Source organism: Phaethon aethereus, assembly GCF_964289735.1.
Source record: "Phaethon aethereus genome assembly, chromosome: 3".
Classification (NCBI taxonomy): Eukaryota; Metazoa; Chordata; class Aves; order Phaethontiformes; family Phaethontidae; genus Phaethon; species Phaethon aethereus.
The window spans coordinates 38,220,763-38,242,843 of NC_138576.1; the positions used below are offsets into that span (position 1 = coordinate 38,220,763).

General features: G+C 36.2%; 1 protein-coding gene across 1 annotated transcript in view; it reads left to right on the top strand.

The window, feature by feature from the left end:
- The window catches only part of TTK (TTK protein kinase), a gene marked incomplete at both ends in the record, with an annotated part of 34,636 nt that extends 16,343 nt beyond the window's left edge, over nt 1-18,293 (top strand). The window contains 17 exons of the mRNA XM_081997698.1: nt 1,761-1,869; nt 1,958-2,033; nt 2,116-2,213; nt 3,256-3,355; nt 4,112-4,202; nt 6,990-7,171; nt 7,289-7,425; nt 8,912-9,038; nt 10,147-10,239; nt 11,627-11,784; nt 11,875-12,026; nt 13,258-13,382; nt 13,700-13,780; nt 15,666-15,842; nt 16,547-16,637; nt 16,901-16,998; nt 18,204-18,293. Of these exons, the coding sequence (XP_081853824.1) occupies nt 1,761-1,869; nt 1,958-2,033; nt 2,116-2,213; nt 3,256-3,355; nt 4,112-4,202; nt 6,990-7,171; nt 7,289-7,425; nt 8,912-9,038; nt 10,147-10,239; nt 11,627-11,784; nt 11,875-12,026; nt 13,258-13,382; nt 13,700-13,780; nt 15,666-15,842; nt 16,547-16,637; nt 16,901-16,998; nt 18,204-18,293 (1,985 nt within the window). The remainder of the gene's footprint in view (nt 1-1,760; nt 1,870-1,957; nt 2,034-2,115; nt 2,214-3,255; nt 3,356-4,111; nt 4,203-6,989; nt 7,172-7,288; nt 7,426-8,911; nt 9,039-10,146; nt 10,240-11,626; nt 11,785-11,874; nt 12,027-13,257; nt 13,383-13,699; nt 13,781-15,665; nt 15,843-16,546; nt 16,638-16,900; nt 16,999-18,203) is intronic.
- Nucleotides 18,294-22,081: the final 3,788 nt, after the last annotated feature.

Here is a 22,081-nt window from a genome sequence, read left to right on the forward strand (position 1 = left end):
AGTAATACCCTGACTAGGAGTTGAATTGACATTTCATTCTAAGATTAATGTGCAGTTTTGTATAACTTTTGCCAGATCTTCAATAACTGAGCAAGATTCTCTACTGGACTGAGATGGGGTTAGTGAACGAGCTCTTTGCTATTGCCTGCCTTGGTCTTCCCTGACCTGGTAGCAGAGCACAGTTTACAAGAGCACACTCAAAATTTGCTATCAATAAAGTCAATGGGTTTAATTTAACCTGACTAATTGCTTAGACTAATTCAATTGAATTTACCTGATATGAATTAGGGATTACTCCCAAGTGCTGTGTTGGCAGGTCAATGAGGTGGAAGGATGAGCAAAAAGGCTTTGGTAACAAGTCACTGAGTAGTAAATTCTTCAGCTGGTTAGTGGAGTTGGCTCTAGAAGGGCATGTGTCTGTAGCCTATGTCAGGAGGTTTGGAGGTGATTTTGAAGTTTCAGCCTCGGATTTGTTAGTATGAGATGCATGTTCAGTAACTGAAACTGGGAAGCTTGTTAAGGTTTTAATGAGTAAAACTCTCTGTATTTAAAAACTCTCTGTATTTAAGTGCCTCTTTAAAAAGAGGGGGAAGAAGAATCTGTTTGATTGGTAATTCTGATGTTCTGATTCCTGTCTTGTATCTCTGACACAGTAGATAGTTCTAGGGATTTAGTATGCAGTCTCACAGAGATTGTACTGAAAGCCCTAAAGGAGAAGGTCCTGTGAAAGACTTGGCTATTTCTGTTGTGATTGCTGCTTTTTATAATTTTCACTAGAGTTGAAAAGGCTGCATGGTTTTTCAATTGCAGGCACGTGTTAAATGCTTTAAATCCAGATGGATCTGCAGAACCACAACTGAGATACAACATTTTTGTGCTATCAAAATGAAATACCACATAAATGAAGTCAGAGCCCAAAAGCTAGTATTTGACAGGAGAACAGGACAGGTCAGGGATATTATCAATATCTTGGGTCTCTGCTGAAGCAGGGAGTTTAAGATTATCTAGACAGTTGTAATTTGAGATTCCACCTCTGAAACAAGCTGGGTTTTGATGCTTAATTTAGGATTTATTATAGTTATTCAGGTGTGGGTGTCCTTATGTGAGCTGGTAAATAACTCGAGTGAACAGAGGAAGAATCCAAATGTAAGTGGTCTTAAATCTCCTGAGGAGTCCTTGTGGAGCAAGCTTTAGAAATGTCTTCAGATGATGCTGTTTTGGGGTGGGGGTGTATTCGAAGAATGGAGATTTGGAAAATCGGCTTGCCCTGAAAGTGTGGGTTTCTTCCTCACTCCCCCAAGATATTATTTAAATCAATGTTTTTGGTGCTTGTATTCCTCTTTCTGTAGATAGGATAAGGTGAGGTTTTTGAGTTAAAAGTTAAATTGCTTGGATAGGCTTTGGACATCTTGCATCTCCCTTTTATGTGTTTAAACATAGTTTACAACTGTAACCATATAAAAACCAAGTAGTTAATACAGTTAGCAATTGTTAAACTGGATGATGGATCCATTTTGTGCTTATCCTGGAAAGCTCCTTTTCTGGTTTTAAGTTTGTGTTTGGGTTTTCTCTTTTATCATCTGAATTATCACTACTTATATAAAATGTCTGTCTAGATCAGTAAAAAATAGCGATATGCTATTGATACTAAATTACTGCAAATGTATGTATTTTTAAATTGCACTTACTATGAAAGAACACTTTCTTTTGAAATAACTACCATCTGCAGTATTGGCTGAATAATTCTAATTTACCTACAGTATCAAGTACACAAGAGTCTGGACTTCAGAGCATAGTTGGAAATCACAGAAGCATAAAAAGGAATGATTCTGGTGAAAATTCTTCTACTGTTACCAGACTTTTGCTTGGGTAATGGCTTGATTTCTTGTTTAATTTTTTTTAAAACATCATTTAAACAAAAACCACACACTACAGTATTTTTTCTTCTTGCCTTCAGGGAAGAGAAATCACAGGAATTCGATGCTCTGGTTAACTGCCACAATCCATTAAGACCACTAAACAAATCTAACCAGGTAGAACTTGTAACATTTTGCTTCAAAAACTTCAGCTTTTCATTCTGCTTTACACATCTGATTGCTTTCAATTTGCTCTTAGGCCTGCCCCTTTGGGAGGGTTCCTGTTAAGCTAGTGACTGATACTGGTGATGATCTGAAGAAGACAGATGTTCCACTTAACACTAGCTGTATAAGGAGGTATGGTTTTACTGCAGGATGACAGATTTTAATACTCCTTTTCAATAGAATGATTTTGTTGTATAGTGGAAATATCGGCTAAGTGTTAAAATTAATCTAAAGTTTATTGACAAATAGCTGCTTATAACTGCACTGGGTATTGCAATAAACACATTTCCTATCTTACTACTCAGATTCTTTGTATGAGAGCATGCAAAGATCAGTTTCTTGTTCTGGCTAATAAGTAGGCTCAAAAGAAATGGAGACTAAGGCAAAAATAAATTTTGTTGAAAATTAACTACATCTGTGTATTCCAGTTCCTAAAATTAGATAGAAGGTAGTCTTGTAACTTCCAAAAGATTTTTAAATCCTCATTTTTAACATAATCCATATTATAATGATTGCATTAAGAAAGTGGTTATGCTCATTTTATTGTGAAGAACTGTTCAGTAGTCGAAGAATCTGCCAGTTAAAATAGCACTGTATTATGTTAGCTGACCATAGCATAGCTTGAAAGTAAACAGAGGAGAAAAAGCTTTCCCCCCTGCCATCCCAATCAAGTCTTTTGCTAACTTGCTTCCTCTCTTATTTCTGTGTGGTTAAGTTCATGCAGAAATGGGAACTTTGGGGAGAAATAATGTAACCAAAGAATAAGAACTGCATACTTAGCCTCTCAGCAGTTAGCTAAAACACAGTATTCTGAATCTGTAAAAGTAGTGAGCTAAGGTATTTCACATAATATTATTGTTCTGTAAGTATTTCAAAATTTTCTTTGGAACACACACCATTAGGGTCTAGGATCCCAGCCGCAGCTTATTACTGTTTTTTATGGAAGATAGCAATTAAGTCATCTGTCATTTTGTAGGATGATGGTAGTATTGTTACAGGTTTTTTATTTCTATTTTTTCTCGCTTGGCTGTCAGAGTGGACCTGCTTTTTCTGTATATTTGAAACTTGTAGCCAAAAGTCTTCGTACAACTGCCTTTTTTTTATCTTGTTCACAAAAGGCAATCATTACATTATATGTTGGCATGTGATGTAATTGACAATGTTATTTCAATAGGCAGATATCCAGCTCCAAATGTACAGCCTTCATTGCACCTTTTCCACCATCAGAATCAAAATCTAGTGGGGGTGATTCATATGACCTGGCAGACTTGCAGGTAAGTTAAATCTTTTTAAAATAGATATAATTAACTCTACCTGGCTGTTCTATGGTATTAGCAAGGAAAAATAATAACACTTTTTTCAAATCAAGAAATAAATAAGGTATAATTTTTCCTGTATTTTAAGTAATCAGTTGTGAATGGAAACATTCACTGTGGCTTTTAAATTTTTGAAAATTGTTATGCATAATCAGGCATGAAGAAAGAGCTTTTTCTGAACAATACATGTCATGGGAGAAATGGGGGGGGCTGTTAAAAATCTGTCACGTGATGTATAAAGAAGGGATAATCAGGTTTCATCTTCACTACAGGAGCTCTTTCAGATGTAGTCATGAGGGTTTTTTTATGTGAAGTAATCTGTTCAATGAAGTCCATTTAATTGAATTCATTAAGTGCCCTATGGAGCTCTAAATTATGGCTTTTGATAGAGGTTAATTTTGAGCTATGCCTTGCATTTTCATGTCCTGTGTCCCTGTTCCCTGAAAACAAAATTCAAGAATAGCAAGCATTTAGGTCTTTGTTATAGAAACTGTACAATGGAAATTCAGAGTGTTGATGGATTTAAAAATAGGTTCAGTAATACTTGTCTGTGTACCCTGCACTGTTTTTCTTTGTGGTGTGTTGGTCATTAATTATCATAAGGAAATGTCTTTTGGACAAACTTGGACATGGACTATGCTTGAGATCTCCTTTGAATCTTTTTAAGATGCTTTTTGTTTTCTTTAGTCCTTACAAGAAAAAAATTCTTTATAGTTGCAGATGTTGGATGAGAACAGCTTAGAAACAGCTACGAATTTAACTCTCAAAACCAAAATGGATACAAGTCTTGTGATGAAAAGAGAAGGTAACTATTAATATGTGATGCTTTAGTAGTTTGAAATAGAATAAGCATTGAAAATTTGCTGTTCTGTATTTAAAAAAATGCATTGCTAAATAAAAACTGGAAAAGTTGGTCTGTTTGGAATTGAGAAGCATTTAATTAAAATTTGGCTTTTGAGTGGTACCTGTGAAAGTAGTAAAACAAAAAACCCAACAGACCAAAACCCACAAAACCCCTCACTGAAATACTGTCCAAAAGTGTGGATTGCTGGGCTTGAAGTAAAATGCCAATGTATAGTGCTAATTCATTATGTCCTTAGTTCTTACTACACATAATATAAATAGGCATTGAAATAGCAACAGTGCAAGGTTTCAGATTAATACTTGCTAGCCTGAGTGTAGAAAAATGCTGCCAGTGTATCAGAGAACAGTGATAGTTTATGTAACAAAAAAGTGGATGTTGGCTGAGAGAAATTTTAAACTGAGGATTATAACGTTCTTGAGGGGTAGTCTGTTTAGATTTTTTTTTTTTTGAGACAGACTCAAATTATATAGTAGTTCGCTTCTCCTGTAACTTTCCTTGTATATGCTCCTAGCTTACCCTATAGATGCCATAGCTCTAATTTCTTTGGTTGAAGATTAATCTGAGATTGTTTTGGCTGAAGTAAACTTAAAAAGGTGAGACCAGGACATTGACTTTCACTTGGGAAAGAGCTGCAAAGCTACACCAATTCTTTCTAAATGAAGAACATCCCATGTCACTTGTTGCTTTCAGTACTCTGCTTTCTATCCTGTTTACCCATTGGTAGCGGAAACTCTAGGTAGCTTTTTCTGCTGTTTATGTATCGGACATTATTTCTCATATTAGGATTGTTCACATATCTGAATTATTTGCTTCTGCTTTGGTCGGGCTTCTCTTGTCTCTTTCTTGGTTCTATCAGTTAAGCTGTCTTTGGTCAGCTTCACTGCCCCATGCACATTTACTTTTAAATGTTAAATTTATGTCACTTTGGGCATTTCTTAACTTGTAATATAGTATGTTCGTCACATGAGTTTTACCACAGCATATTCATGCATCTTAATCTTTGCCCAAAGTACAGAATAAGTGTCTTCATCATGGTTACTTTCTTATGAGGTTTCCCAAAATTATGAAAACACTTTGTCAAGAGGCAAATTGCTTGCCCCTTTTTTCCTATGCCCTGCAAAAACCCTGAATTATTTTCACCATTCTTTCCATGTGCTTGGCATAATCCAGTTTGTAAACTTGTACTGTAGGAATCTTTTGTTCATGTGAATGACACTTGTACTAAATAAATGTGTACTCTTTAGAGGCTTATTAAATTTTAGCGTCAATCAAATGCACTGTTACACTCTTGATTACTCTAAATGCTCTTGCTTTAAACATGATGTTTCAGCCTTAAACTGTATTGTTCCTTGTGCTTCTTAATTACGTTCAAAGATAGACAGAAGCATCATCATATGCTAACTTTCAGAAAAATTATTTTTTAAAGAAATGTGAGTTTTGCTATCATTTGAATGGCTGAGATCCTTACTGCATTATTAACATACTTTTGGGAAATAATTTTTAACTTACTTTAGAACCAGACATTTTTTCTGTATTCCAGAAAAATTACCTAAGCTCTACTTAAGTATTTATCTAATGTATGCAGTTTGACTATTGTGTGAAGTCACCTCATGACATAGAAATAGGCGTGGCGTGAGACCACCTTACACTGTGGTCTTTCTGGGAAATGTTGTAAACAAGTGAGACTTATAGCAAGTATTTCAGGGCTGGTAAAATTTAGGATACTACTAGTGGCTTAGCACCAACACTGTGGAATACGTGTGCTAATCTTTCAAAGCTACTTGCCACTTCTGTGTTTCAACAGAAATCTACTTCCCTAGACAGCTTTCTGATTTCTGATCCTGCTGAATAAATTAGGTGAAAATGTCTAATAATATTGCAGGGGTTGGATTTAAGATTATATACATATCTACTTATTCTAGGAAAGAAAAATACTTAATTTGAAAAATGGTGCTTTTTCAACTTCATTGTCCCCGTCCCCCCCAGCAAATCCTTTCCCATTGACTTGTGTTGGGAACAGTTGAGGTTTCAGGTCATACTTTCCCTCTTTGTGCTTCATTTAACCTTCCAGACGAGATGCTGGTTGTAATAGCTCAGTCCTTCAGTACTGAAGGACTCAACATCTGCTTAGCATGGGATACTGCTTTCTAGTTGTTTGAAAAGACAACTGAAGGAGCATGTGAAGGAACGCTCTTAGGCTGTGCTATTTGCAGCCTGCCCTGCAATCTTCCTCCAATTCAATGCCCGATTACCTCTGCAAAAGGAACCAGGAGATGGACCGTGCCTTGTCCTTTTATGCCCCTGGATGCAGTCATGGTGCTGGATTATAGGTTGCCTATTGTCACAGACAACAGACTTCAAATTAGAAATATTGCAATAAATTTATCTTAAATGCTTTATAAACCTGCTCAGTGTCCCAGGGTATTGTAGTACAAATGATGAATATGATTTTGTGGGTGTTGGTGAAGGAAGCAGTTATATCTCTTACTGTTATAGTAGTATCCTAATATTTTCAAGAAAGTTGCCATGTTACTACACTGAACTGAATATGAATCCTGAAGATCACATTAATGCCTTTTAATGCCTGATTCCAGTAAGTCAGCTGTGTTCATTTATTCTGATATAGAAAATGAGGTAAAATTCTTTAGAAACTGTGGGATAAATCTGCCAGAAACTGTTTCAAGTACTAAAATCAAGGCTTTTTAATAATACGATTTTTTTTTTCAGGAAATAAAGTTCAACATCAGGAGTTGAAGATACCAGAGCCAAGGAGTCTGGAAAGTCAACAGCAACAATTTAGTTCTGGTGAAAGCTACAGAAAGCAGTTGGAACAGATTAAACTAAATTGTGTTAATGCCAGAAAAAAATGGCCAATTCAAGAAGTGACACAGAAAAGCTGCTACAGAGAGGTAAACAGGAATATGTAGTGGTTTTCTAGCTGCAGCAACTTTCACGTGGTGAAAAAGTGATTGTGTTCATAATTGTGGCTCTTTGTGCGGAATAATATCTTACTTTGCCCTCTGTAGGGAAAACAATCAAGCCTTGAACAATTTGGTCATCTTGTTTCAAAAGGATTATCACCACCAGATGCGGTTTCTAAGAAAAGTGATCCATCACATGTTTGTGGAACACCAAGCACCACACATAATGATTATATGGACTGGTAAGCCACTTTGAGCTGCACACTCATGAGTGGTAGTCAATCTGTGGGAAGACTTCATCAGTTTTTAGCAGGGTTTCTTAAGCAGGTAGCAAACAAGATTTCTGAGTGCTTCCAACACTTGATGTCAAGTGCTTGACTTTAAGATTCAGGTTGCATTTAGGGAACTTTGTCTTCCTTGTTAGCTCTTCACAAGTACATGTGATGGAAGTACACCATCAAATCCGTAAGTCCTTGTTACATCATTTCCCTCTTTCTGTGATCCCTGATACATGCTACTTTCTTTTGGATGGCTTGTTTTTTGTGGCTGACAGGCTTTTTAGATTAATAAGTGTATATCAGACTGGTTTCCATGATGCAAGTGTCTGAGTTTAAAAAAGAAAAGTGTAAGGGATTTAGAGGCTTGCAGAATTGAGCACTCAAGGTAGGAAATACTAACATTTGTTTATCCGTGCAATCTTAAATTAGGCATAAATCCCTGTGCATATGTTGAAAGTTTTTCTGCTATTACTTACTGTTTTCATAAGTCTCTAGGATGAATCATACAGGTCAAGGCTGTATGATGAGTAAGCACTGTTCTTGTTGGTAGGACCTCTGTCCCTGTAGGTGTAGAATTTAGAATATATGTAGTGAGTGAAGCACATCATCTTACGATGGAACTTGATAAGTGGTCCTTGAATAGATTCTGTTCTTGCTTCTTCCAAATTTTGTTAATTCAGAAATTTTTGAAAAGTAAACTCAATATACACAGTATGTGCACAGCAGATAGTAAATATGCAGAATTGTTGAGTGCTTTTGCATTTGGTGAGAACCATGCTTTTGATTGGTTTTGACTTTTTTTTTTTAAACTTTGTCATTCTGTTCCCTACAAAGAAGTCCTATGTATATAAATTCTTTTCCAGTTCTGATCTTAGCATCAGTTTCTGTAAGTACTATAGAAAAAATATATTTGGTAATATAACTAAATATATGGTAGACACATCAAAGGAACAAATCAAAAAAACAAAAGATTTCCTGCAATCTTTAGTTTTCTTAAATACATGATCTTCCTGCTCATATACAGCATAGCTAAAGCTCTCAAAAAAATCCTCAAAAACCAAAAACCCTCTCATGATTGCCTTGAAGTTGTTTGTCTTAATATGCTTACTTAAAAAATAAAAAGTCTCTCTTTGTCTAAAGGTTTTGAATAAAGAACAATAAGCTAAAGAAAACTAACTGTGGCTCACACTATCTTGTCTGAAGGTAGTGATTTAATTAGTTACAGTTTTAAGAAAAATTTCCTAAGTATGTGTTAGATTGTGTGCTTCTAAAGGACTTCTAAGTCAAGAAGATGAAGTGGTCTTAATGCTAATTATTCAATGTAGCAGAGGCTTGGGCTTTTGCTAGTCAATAGGTTTTAACTTTCAAGAAGCACTGAAGATTTCAACTTTGTTGTTAGAATGATCTTAAATACAACTAAATGCAGATATTGTTCATAATTTCCTTTTAGTTTCAGAACGCCAGTTGTAAAAAACAATTTTCTACCAGGATGTCAGATTTCTACTCCCTACAGCCAGGTCCCATACTTCCTACCACATACTCCAGCAACTCCATTTCAAACTCAATTTGGCTTGCAGGTAACAATTTTAGGCTGTCTTCTACCATTTTTCAATACATATTTTAATTGGAGACTACTTTAAATATATGCATGTATATGTATTTTTTTAGCATAAACTTGCTGCTCATCTTTCTGGATGAGTAAGATGGAAAGTAGTCTGTACTGCTTATTCTCAAAATAACTGTATTTTCATATGTATGCCTGAATTTAGGTAAAATAAGTCAGCTCTCGAAAAATCAGTTCAGTTGTGTCAAAATCCAGAAGCTTTTATGTCTGAAATGTAAACCTTTTCAAATCCGCCTTCATGACAGAGGCAAGAACTGGAGTCGCTATTTTTGTTCTGCTGTGCTTTTGTAGTGGTCCTATCTGCTACAGTGGAGTATCCAGAAAGAGCAGCAGTGTGTGTTAGAAAACATAAGAGTCTGAGGAGATAAAAGAATGAAGAATTATATTCCTTCCTCATTTTGTTAGATTTCAGAAATTTTGATGCATTTTTAGTGGCCTGAAATCATGTAAAAATTGATTACTTTAGATGGGTTGCATATTCAGGTAGGAATCTTCCCAGCTGTAGACAGAATTGGGAGATAGGCTTAAGCTTCCTACCGGAGGATTAATATTAACATTTGTGGCTGTTCTACAGGTTGATGTAGCAGGTACAGGCAATACAGGCTGTTTCAGCTTCACAGCACTGAAGTCTGCTAGCTAGTAGTTAGCTTCAAATAAAATAGGTGATTTGAGTACAGCTCTGTTAGTTGCATGCTGTGACTAAAAGTGTCTTAGTCTAGTTTCTGACATCATCTCTAAAGAGGGACGTGTCTCTAATGATCTGAGAAGCCTTGTTAAAGAAAACCCTTTTCTTGATTTCCAGTGTGAAGATCATTGGTATCTTTTATGGGACTTCAGTGATGTTGCATGCCAAGTGATGATCATTATACAAATACTTTTCCTATGGGGATCTCTAGCTTTCAAGACAAACATATTTAAAGTTTAGCTTTACTACGCTTTGCCTTGTTCAAAAAGACCAAGACAACTTAAAGCATATTAGCGTAATAAAAAGTAGAGGTCTACCAAGTTCCACTGTGTGTATACCAATAATTATTTTCTTAACTTTTTCTGTATGTACATAGGTTCCAGCTTCTATACCTTCACATGAATGTCTTGCCATCAAAGGAAAAATGTATACAATACTAAAGCAAATAGGTAGTGGAGGCTCAAGTAAGGTAAGATGCTTTTTTATCCTTTTAAGCAGCTACTTATTTACAGTAGTAGTGTCAGCCTCCTGTTCCTCAAGAGAGTCAACAGCACCTCCCAGTTTGGTATCATCAGCAAACTTGCTTATGGTGCATCCAACTCCTGCATCCAGATAACTGATTATATTGAATAGAACTGGACCTAGAATTGAACCCTGAGAAAACTGCTGGTGACTAGTCATCAGCGGATGTAGCCCCATTCACTCCAACCCTTTGAGCTCTGCCATTCAGCCAGTTCGTCACCCAGCACACAGTGAACCTGCTTATCTCACAGTTGGACAACTTGTCCAGAAGGATGCTGTGAGGGACAGTATAAAAAGCCTTACTAAAATCCAGAAAAGCTACATCCACTGCCTTCTTTTCATTCACTAGGCAGGTGACCTTATAGAAGGATATAAAATTGGTTAAAGCAGACTTTCCCTTCGTGAACCCACGCTGACTGTGCCACCTGATTGCATTGTCCTTTAAAAGCCTTTCAGTAGTACCCGGTATGTGTCAGTAATTTTTCCAGTAACTGAGGTTAGACAAACAGGTCTGTAGTTTCCTGGGTCTTCTCTCATGCCCTTCTTGTAAATTGGAACAACATTGACTAGCTTCTAGTCAGCAGGGACCTCCAGGAAGAAAAGCTTCCTGTGTTGGCAGCGTAAAATCATAGAACAAGGTAGGATGGATAGGGCCTCTGCATGTCACTTAGTCCGGTGGTCTGCTTAAAGCAAGGCCAAAATAGAACAAGTTGCTCATGGTCTCTTGCAGTTGAGTTTTGAATATCACCAAGGATGGAGATTTCACAGCCTCTCTGGACTGCCTGTTTCCCTGTTTGACTACATGATGATGAAAAATGTTTGTGCATATCTAACTGGAATTTTCCTTGTTGTTAGCTATGCCTGTTGCCTCTCATACTTTGGTTCAGAAAGAGTCTGTCTTTTTCATACCCTCCCTTTAAATAGCTGAAGACAGCAGTAAGATTTCCTGTAGCCTCCTCACCTTAAGACTGAACAGACTTAGTGCAATCAGCCTCTTCTCATGTGCCATGTGGTCTAACCTCCAAATTGTCTTGGTGTGATGAAGTGGATATGCAGTGGCAGGTCCAATCCTTATCTCTGTGGGAGGTGTTATTTTGCTGCCTTTATCTTAAGAGCCCTTCAGACTTGTGACCAAATACACCTAGTGAAATACAATGTGGTACTAAGATGGTTTCTGATCATGCTGACTTGTATGAACTTCTTAGAAAATTTAGTGTTGCTTTTCCTTTTGAAAAGGTACACTTTTCTCCTTTGAAATTCTGGCTGTGGTAAGATGTAGGACCGTAGTAAATCAGAACTATGATTGAATGGAGTTAACTGATACTGTTTTGCAGGTGTTTCAAGTACTGAATGAGAAGAAGCAGCTGTATGCTGTCAAATATGTGAATCTAGAAGAAGCTGATCAACAGACCATTGAGAGCTACAAGAATGAAATTGCTCACTTGAGTAAACTGCAGCAACACAGTGATAAAATCATCCGCCTTTATGGCTAGTGAGTAAACATTAATTTTATTAAACCAGTATCTTTTTATATAAAGAAGTGACCTTAAGTTTTAACATAAGTATATTTATTTATTTTTAGTGAAATTACTGATCATCATATTTACATGGTAATGGAGTGTGGAAATATTGATCTCAATAGCTGGCTCAAAAAGAAAAAACACATTGATCCACTGGAACGAAAGAGCTATTGGAAAAATATGCTGGAAGCTGTTCACACTATCCATGAATATGGTATTCTTAAATAATTCTAGGCATTTTTTTAGTTTATATGGCAGAGATAATATGAATGTTTAAATTTTGGGGGTGGTACTGCTCTTAGTTTTGGTGTAAGCCTAGTGATCTTCAAAGATGGGTATTTTCTGTATTATGAAAAAAAAATTTTGATGAAACAAGAGTAAATCTTGATGCAGGGGTAGACTTACTTTGCTAACTCAGATCTCTAAGTATCCCTCTATAATGCTTTCTATTTCCCTGCAACAGAGAGAAGATAACCTTTTCTATATTAGACTCCATTGTATGCTCCCGATACTGTTTGTTCTCCATTAGACTCAAATATCAGCCACTTATCCTTGCCAAAGAAGCTTTGACATTAATGACAGCTTTTACACAGCTCTGTTTGACATAGTGTTTCAGCTTTTCTCATAGTTCTTCAGGCCTTCCTTTCATCTTTACCTACATAATTGAAGCATTTGTATTCTGTTTGGCTGTATAGCATAAAGGAGAGAGCAGATTTGAATTCTTTTCCTATTTAAGAAAAAGTGGAGAGACCTGTATGCATAGCAGAGTGCTTCACCTCTTCACAGCACAAGAATGCTAGAACATGCAATAATATAGAAAGAGAGCAAAATCTTACTGAAACACAGGCTACCTACTATATGATGTGTCCTTGACACAAAAAATTTTGTAAAATATAAAGGTGGATTGGCTGATTATATGAATAAACAAAATTGATAATAAAACTTGTAAATGGGGTTTGTGAGAGGTCAGTCATATATAATCCTTGGTGAATGGTACCTTTGGTATCAAAGCAGAAAACATCAGACTAAGCAATGTAATTCTTCTATTTTAAGTACCTGCTTAGCTAATTAAGATAAAGCTACAGGAGTGGACAGGCCATTGAACTGATTCAGAACAGCAGTGCAGTATGGCAGTGTGCACACACAACTAGAGGGCCTATCCCTAACTGAAACTGCAGAACTCAAGTCTCTTGGAGCCGTTTTTGGGGTGCCTGCAGTTTTGAATAAGTAATAATTCAAACTATAAACTCATGCAAGTCTTAACTGTTGAAGGAATGGAAACACTTTCATGAAATCTGCAAAGAATAATTTGGTTTTGGCCGCGTTAAAGCTGATCTGCACCTTCTGTCTGTGCAAAAGTTATGGGAACAGAGCAATAAAAACCCCATACTTCAGTAGGATTTGGATTGACTAAACCTCAGTTGACTTTAAACTTTATTTTACAGGCATTATTCATAGTGATTTGAAACCAGCAAACTTTTTGATAGTTGATGGAATGTTAAAACTAATTGACTTTGGCATTGCAAACCAAATGCAGCCAGATGTGACAAGCATCATTAAAGATTCTCAGGTGAAATAATTCTGGAAAATTGATGTACATTTTTCTGTAAAGTGCTATAGTACTTGCTGATTATGATGATTAATGTAGTAATTTCAGTGAATACTGGTATTTTATGCTGAATGGTTTTATATGTATATATAAATATTCATATGTATGACTTTTTAGATGTTTTTATTGAATGGAATAACAATGACCTTCAGCCTTAATAGAAACAAGTTTTCAAGATGTTTTTCAGCACTTTGAAACAAAAAATCTAACTTTTTTCAAGTGAGTTAAATTAAGTGCATGTTTCACTTAAAGGAATATCTTTTCATTTTTATGGCTAGGTTGGCACAATGAATTATATGCCACCCGAAGCAATAAAAGATATGTCTTCCTATGGAGAAAATGGGAAATCTCGATCTAAGGTAACAGATAATCTTTTTCTTCTCTTCCCTTCATGTTAAGAAGTAACTCAGGCATATATCTTAAGTCTTAGTTTTTTCAAAATCTTCTACTAAACTAGAACACAAAGAAATACATTGTGCTGTGATGACGGTGGGCAGAGATTGAAGGCTAAGTTTATTCCCTCAACTACCTAAAAGCATTTTGCAGATGGTGCTTAGAAAACCATAAGTGCTGAATTAACGAGTAAGATTGAAAGTAAAAATTGAAAAATCCACTTCTTTAGAGTAATGTAAAGCAGTCTTCCGCTATGTTATCAGTGTGAATGGCATTGAACAACAATACAGAGTACAGTGAAATGCATGCAGCCTTTCACACAGCAGAGGCTGTACTGATGTTACAAAAGTCTTTTGAGCACCTTAAGGGTCCACCATTCTGTGCATCTATGACAAGTCCTTATTTTTGCTGAAATAGCTTCAGGCTAGAGCTTTCACGGACTGTTTCTGGGAGGATCTTCTATGGAGTTGAGGGAGAGAATCATTACTCAGTCACTTCTCTTTTGCCTGCTGTGCTGTTTATGCCCTTTTGTTTTAGTTTCATTCTGCCAAAAGTTGGTGGAGCTCCTATGATACTGCTAGCTGCTACACAGCTACATTCTAGCATTCTGCATAAATAACTCTGGTTTACAAATCTTTTTCTGAAAGCAAGAAAACTTTTTCTGATATAAACCATTGTTAGTGTGTTTGCTTAAACAAGATGTGATGCTTGTGTCATTGTCATATTTTTGAATTCTTTAAAGTGAGAGGCAGGTTTTGCAAGAAATGGGTGATACCTAATAAGGTATTTTAAAAGATGATACCATGAAGTCAAGTATTTTAGGGTTCTGTGTATCTTATTAATTTTTCTATGCTGCAGAGCACTGTGTATTGTAGAATCTTTTATAACTTCACCAGGGCAACAATGTGAATGATGAGGAAAGTACTGAAGGAAAGCAATTTCACACTGGCAAACTTCAGTTAAGGGGTATATAGTTTTGTTGAAAGTTATTTAAAAAAATCCATATTCATATGTATGTGCATATACACAGTCAAAGATTGACTTTTTAACAGATGAACGGAAGTATTACTATGTAGTGAAATACAATCTTGTCTTTCTCAACACAGAATAGGATGCTTTATCATCCTTAACAAAAGAAATCCATACTTTTTATCTTTAAAAGTTTTACGTTTACACTTTTTAAAATTGCATGCAAAATTCAGACTTGTTCTGGAGCTCAGCTCATAAAAGCAAAAATCTAACCATTGTGCTGGGAGTCAGGTGTTCTCTGTGCCTCTTTTCCTACCTCACTCCTCTCCCCCACTCGCCCAACCTTACATGCTTTTCTTAAAGTGCTTCAGTTTCAACAGGAAAAGTGGAAACTCCTCCTGTAAGGAACAGCCCAGGTGTGGTGGTTGAAATATGGATCTGAATCCTTTAAACCCAGAGGAACTAAACAATGGCTTCCTGCTTTGGGGACATAGCTGTGATGTCTTGCTGGTTTCTGGATTGAAATAATTTAGTATGCTTTTATGTGTATTTACTCATAAATTCAAAATTAGCATCCTGCTCTTCAACTTGTTAAGGACTACCTTTAATTTTATTTTTAGTTAGTTGTTCAAGTAACTTGATTTTCAAAGATAATTAATAAAAATAGCTTTCTTATGGAATATTACTCAGTGAAGCCACATCACTCTTAGTAGATAATGGCATGCTGTCTTGGTCATCTTGGGTGACAGTTACGAAGATCTGTTATCCCATGTAAAATAGGTATACAGTCATTTTATTCAACAGTATAATTATATGATAAATTGACTGAAGGGACAGTTCCTTAAGTGAGGTGTAACCTTAATTTTTTTGTTTTTGTATCAGATAAGTCCCAAAAGTGATGTGTGGTCATTGGGATGCATTTTGTACTGTATGACATATGGAAGGACTCCATTTCAACATATAACAAATCCAATTAATAAACTGCATGCTATCGTTGATCCTAGCTATGAAATAGAATTTCCAGATATTGCTGAGAAGGATCTTCAAGATGTGCTAAAGGTAACTGTCTGTTAAGATTAATTTTGATTCAAACAATGACAACTTTTTTTATTTAAAGCATATTTTCTTAAAATGAATGAGTTGTGCTTGAAAAACTTTTTTCACAAATAAGTGCGCACTGCTACTTTTAGTCACAGGCCTTATTCTAAAAGAAGACTTAGTGAAGCTGGAGCTACTTCATACAGTTTCCATAGTAAAAGTGTATTTTAAGCTCAGTAGCAAATAAGTTCATACTGGCCTAGCTCCTTTGGCTGAACAACCCAAAGTAAATACAGTAGCTTTTGTACTCGCCATCCCTTTCCCTCACCTTGCACGTCTGCCTGCTTTTGAAACTTGGCCTGTGCTTTTACTTGAGCCCTAATTGTGTTGCTCAGTAGGTAACAAACTGAAATCCAGAAACTCTTATCCCCTTAACTTTCAAAGCTCAGTGTCATTTTGTATCGTTCAAAATAAAAAGATATTGTAAGTCCTGGTCTTCACCTCTTCTGACACTGCTACTTGAGTAAAACAGGAATACCAAACTTTACTCTGAAGGTGATTGTTAATGAAGGCAATTAGGTTAATCTGTTGTTGTGTTTGAGTCTTTCGGAGTATGTCATTTGGGGGTAAGAAGTTCTGACATGCATCTACAAGGTCTTTTAAATATCCTCACTGTTAATTCTTAATGTATAGGCAAGGCATTCTTCCTCTTCTTTCTTTTGCAGCGCTGTTTAATAAGAAATCCTAAACAAAGAATATCTGTTTCGGAGTTGCTGATACATCCTTATGTTCAAATTCAAAGTCATTGTCAAACAGGTACGTTTATTTTAAAATACCTTTTTACTAAATAGTATTTATAATTCTGTTTAAGAAAACAAAATGCTTTACTTTTATCTACTTTCTACTTGCTGCTGTAAACAGTCTGTTTTGTTTGGTGCCTATGTATGTTTCAGAAAAATGTCAGTATCCTTAAACTCTTCATTTCAAAACTGACTTTTTGTATACCTTTTACAAACTGTTGCACTGGTAATTTATATGTAGTTGAATATGACTTTAGCATAATTATAAATTAACTGCAGGTGTTCCAAATGCAAAAGGAACAACAGAGGAAATGAAGCGTATCCTTGGCCAGCTTGTTGGCTTGAATTCTCCCAACTCTATTTCTAGAGCTGCTAGGGTAAGTAAATTTTCTTTTCTATTTTGTATGGTAGTACATGTTCATGCAAACCAAGGTTAGAATGTTTGGTAGTGAGAGCTGAAAGGATACATACATCAAAGCTTTAACCACAGCTGGAAAAACGTTATACACTCATGCTTTTGTTTGCAAGCATGCAGAATCTCTCCACATCCTTCTAAATGGAAAGAGTTGAAAGGATGATGGTAATCTTGATTTTTTTTACCTTTTTCCTTTCTACTTCCCAGTGTATCTGTAATGCTTTATTTCCAAGTCCCGCACTGCCCAAGCCTCTCCTAAAACAGTCCTTACTGCTCTGCTTTGCTTTTAAGCTGCCTGAAAACTGTAGTAGGTCTTCTAATTTAAGAACCATCATTATGGAGAAATTATCTAAATCGGTCTGTCAAGTGTACAAGTTTTTGGACTGCAACTGTCCTTACTTCTTGGAAGTTGCTGAACTATTAATGCCTTACTATGTGTAAATTAGTCCCTGTATGTTGAGATATTATGATTCCAGTCTCTCGGCTTACTGGGTGAAAGAGAAGCTTGGACACTCTTTGCCAACTCTGTTCTTTCCATCTGTCTCTCGGAAGAGGTGATGGTGGTCAAATATATAATAAGTTGAGATGGAATCAAAGCTGCTTTCATGGGGAGGGAAGCAAATTCAGTATGCATAAAGAAAATCTAAAGAAGTTTGTTTATACTTTCACTGCTAGTCATACCTGATTTTTTTTTTAAGTACGGGGTGAACAAGAGATTATCCTTTCAGCAATATTGTGATGTGGCTATGTTTGTGGTCACTGATTCTCCTATCTCATATAAAGCTTGCTTACTCTGAGTAGGGAAATACCTTTCTCCTTCCATGCTGCTGTTTCCACATCAGAGACAATTAATGCAGTAAATTTGTTTTTTAAATCTTGCTAATTGGTTTGTTCTCTGCCAACTTGTGAAGCTCTGTACCTTTGCCTATGCTGCTAAGTCACTGTATGTGTTTTTTTTAAGCACTACACTGCATTACAACTGGTACAACTGTGCTGTCTTAGGTGTATATTTTCTGATTTGAGATAGTCCAAACTCCATACTAAAATTTCTATTTCAGTGTATAATGTCTTATTTGAAGTGGTGATGTGTTTTATAAAGATACAGTTTGAATCCATGTGCAATACAACTGTATTCACCTGAATACCTGTGTTTTTATTAACTTTCAGACTTTATATGAACAGTGCAACAGTGGTAAAAGTCTTGATGTATCAGCATTTGCAAAACTTGGGAGTCAAAAATCATGGACAACAAAATGATGTACTGCTGTTCAGGATGCAACAGAGATGTTGGGTCTGTTCAAAAAATATTTTGTGCTGCTAGCTTTTTAAAGGACACTCAGTATAAAGTTCACATTTTTAAATGTTCTTTGTGTCTTCTGATAATGCTTGCAGATCATTAAAAAGAATTTAATTGAATTCTTTTCACTGTGGGCTGTTTCACTCTTTGCACACAACTTGGATTGAACAATGAGAATTGCTAGATGGTGATTTTGGTCTTTGTTACTTACGAAGAACTATAGTTTTGGAGTACAAAAACCTGTATGAGAATCTTCAAGCTCTCTTACCCTCCTGAAGCTAAAACAAAAAAAAGTTCCTAAAATGCCAATTGGTATACATAAAAAACATGCAACTATCTCTTGAAATATCTCCTGACATGAATACAGAATATTATGCTGTTCTGTCCTTTGCCAGCAAATACCTCTTGTGTCCAGTTTTGATCACAACTAAGGAAATAAGCAGTCTGTTTACATAAGTGATCATGGTAGATCCATATAAATGTAGATACATGTAAATGTCATCCAGTTTTTGAGCTGTTCCTGTGGTTAAGTGACATGGTGGAAGCATCAGTACTCTTCTGAAGGGTTATATGAATAAAATGGCTTTTGTTCTATTAAAAGTGCTACTATAAATCCAATATGCTTTTCATATTTCAAAATAATAGAAGACCCATTAAGATTCATGATGGTCAGAAATCACCAATCTGGATTTTTAAAAGCATTAATACTAAGTGCTCTTTAAAATGCACTGAATGTAGCAAGACTGTTTTTTACATGATTGTTAGTGAATTGATCAGGGTTTTGTTTTAACTGAGTTATATTTCTGGTACAAGTGTATGAATTTTAAATTTACTTAAATCATCAAAAGATGTTAAAATAATATCTAGTATTTTTAAATGGAAAAAAAAAAATCTTGTCTTCAGCATCATAACAGCTGCCATGCTGTCCTTGGATACTTTCTAAAACGTGGAGCTTGACTGCTCTCTATCATGATCAAGCATTTTGAATTAGTCTGTTTTGCCTTTCTTTTGTAATAGCCCTGTGTATAAAGATCCCAACTTCATTATTAAAGTGGCTTTTTCTGTATGAAAAGTGGCTTTTTTTATCTGCATGAATTAAGAGTATGCCATGCTCCTTGATCAAGTGATGGAAAAAGAAGGTCAGCACTCAGGAAGCTTTCCTTGACAATTTCTGCATGTTAGATTGAGTTCATGTTTTCTTAGCTTCATAACAATATTTTAAAGTCTCTGTGATAGCTTTTTGTATTTAGTGTTTGAGTTTGGATAACTCATATTGGCAAAAGTTGTCATAATGTAATGCTTCATAAAGGCCTAAGCTGAGGGAGGTTTGTAGTGCTTTGTAAGCATATATTTAGTTGAAGATGTCCCTGCTTGTTGCAGGGGGGTGTTGGACTAGATAACCTTTAAAGATCCCTTCCAACCCAAGATTCTATGATTCTATGATATTTAAATACTCACTTTTCCTCCCTTCTGAGTATTTTTTTATTCTTCGGATTGTCTGGATTCATAAGATTTAGTTGTTTTCTTTTTGATCTTGGAACATTAGGTTTCACTGAGATCTTACCACCAGTTGATTTCTGTACCTTTCATGTCCTTGACTCTCGAAAGGTTTAGAGGATCAGAAAAATCTGAGCAGCATGATGCTACTGGTTACCTGTTAACCTGAACCTGTAACAGTACTGTGAAACCTCCATAAAGCCTCTGAAGAAGGGAGGAAGTCCAGTTTAGACTGCCAGGTTTTACTACCTGACAGAAGTATAATTTATGCATCCAGGTACTAGAGTGCAAATCAAGTGCCTGGAAATTCTTTCTGCCTCTGTGGTGGAGATACATGTTCATAGCACTTCTGTTATCTGTATGCCATCTGGCAGGTCGATTAGGTCAGCTGTCTGGGGGAGGAAAACTGGTCATTCTTGCTGCTGGAGGCTTACTTAAGCCTGGGAAGATGCAGCTGGAGTCCAGAGAATGCTTACAAATTACTTTGAGCATCACAAAATACTGGGTAGTTCTGTTTGTTCTGAGGGTGTGGATATTGTTCCTGAGAGCTTTTTGTTTGACCCTGTAAAAGGGGAGTTCCCACTGCCTTTGCCATGTGTATTAGCAGGGCTGAGATATCTTTATCTTCTCTCTATCTAGGTAAGTTTATCTTATAGGAGTAGGCATATTGTATTGCATGCTCTATTCCACTTTCCCTTAGTGTTTATGGGGGATCACTTTTTACTGACAACTTCAGTTAAAGAAAATGTGTTGCCTTTTTATCCCTGGAAGACACAGCTATTTCTGCAATGATCCAGATGCAGTGGCAGCTGTACTTTGCATAGATCTTCAGCTCACAACATAATCTTTTTCCATACTTGCACACTGAGCAGTATTAGCTTTATTGGTATCACTTACAGCATTACCATAATGTCTTGATCTGAAGTTAACAGCAAAGAAAAGAGATAGCAAGTTGTAAACGTCTATCTTGGCAGCAGCATTGGAGTAAGGACCTTATTTCAATGTGTTCTTGCTATCTTTCCTGCCATTGACTTATCAGTTTTTTGATGAGTTTATAGCCCTTTAAGAATTGAAGAATGAGAGAGAAGAATAGTACATGCTTTCATCTTGAATGATATATGAAGCTCGGAAGTACTGTATTTTTTCCCAAACTTTAGTAGCTTTGACTTTTAAATAAGGTTTTCAGGGCTTGCTAAAAAGCACCCCTTGAGAGGTGGGAAACTTTGTTCTTAATTCTCTCATATTCAAAGCAGCAAACCAATTCTTTGAATAATTCAGTTTAAAAAAAAAAAGTTCTTTAATGAAGAATAGTATTTCTGTAATTTTATCAGGCTTCTGCTTTAATGTCTGTGTTTCAAAACTCTGAGCCCTCACCACCTTCATATGCCAGTTAAGACTATCCTGCTGTGACAGAGCAAGTGCTTGTAAGAGAACATTAATTATTCTGGGGTGTGGTGTTCCTGTGTCTGTTCAAGGCCTGCCCTCCTTTGTGTCAGGTTAGCAGTGATTCTCTGGGGTACACAGGGAGAGTGACTAGGAGTGGGAACTACTCCTGGTAGCAGCCCTTCTTGCCTCAGCCTGGTTGAGAAGGAGGGCTGAAGCAGGGGCAGAGAATGCCTGCTCACCCCAGTGATGGGGCACATGCAGGAACAGCCCGTCTCCCTTCATGTAAGGGCAAATTTGAATGAGAAACTCAACTTTGCTGTTGATCTAATTGTTATGTGATACAGGTTGTGGAATCTCAATTAGTCATCTGAGGGGCTGGAGGGGAGCTATCCCGTATTTCTAGGGGAAAAAATTAAAGACTTGTTCCTTGTAGTGGTCCTGTTCTTTCTGATTTTTTTATTCAAATCAAACTTCAGTACTCCTGCGGAAGTTCAGTGTTATTTCAAGCATATTGAGTACATATGCTAATTGTACTCTGCTTGTCTGTTACATAAATGTTAATTTTCTAAATCTTGAAACTACTGAAGAAAAAAATGTTTGTTCTGTACCTTTCATATTCTAGACAGTTTGGGAGACTACTTATGGTGTGGGAACTGAAATGCTTTCTCTGAAGAGAAGATTATAAATGTGTCAGCATCTTCAGAGGAAACCTTGTGAAGAAAATCCTTACAGAAACAGCCTTTTGTGAAGAGTTATTGAAATGTCTCCCAGCTACTTGTTTACAGGTCTTGAAATACTTCTGCAATTATTCTACTGTTACAGTTGTTAACTTTCACTGTTCTGTTTTTCTGCTGGTTAGCATTGA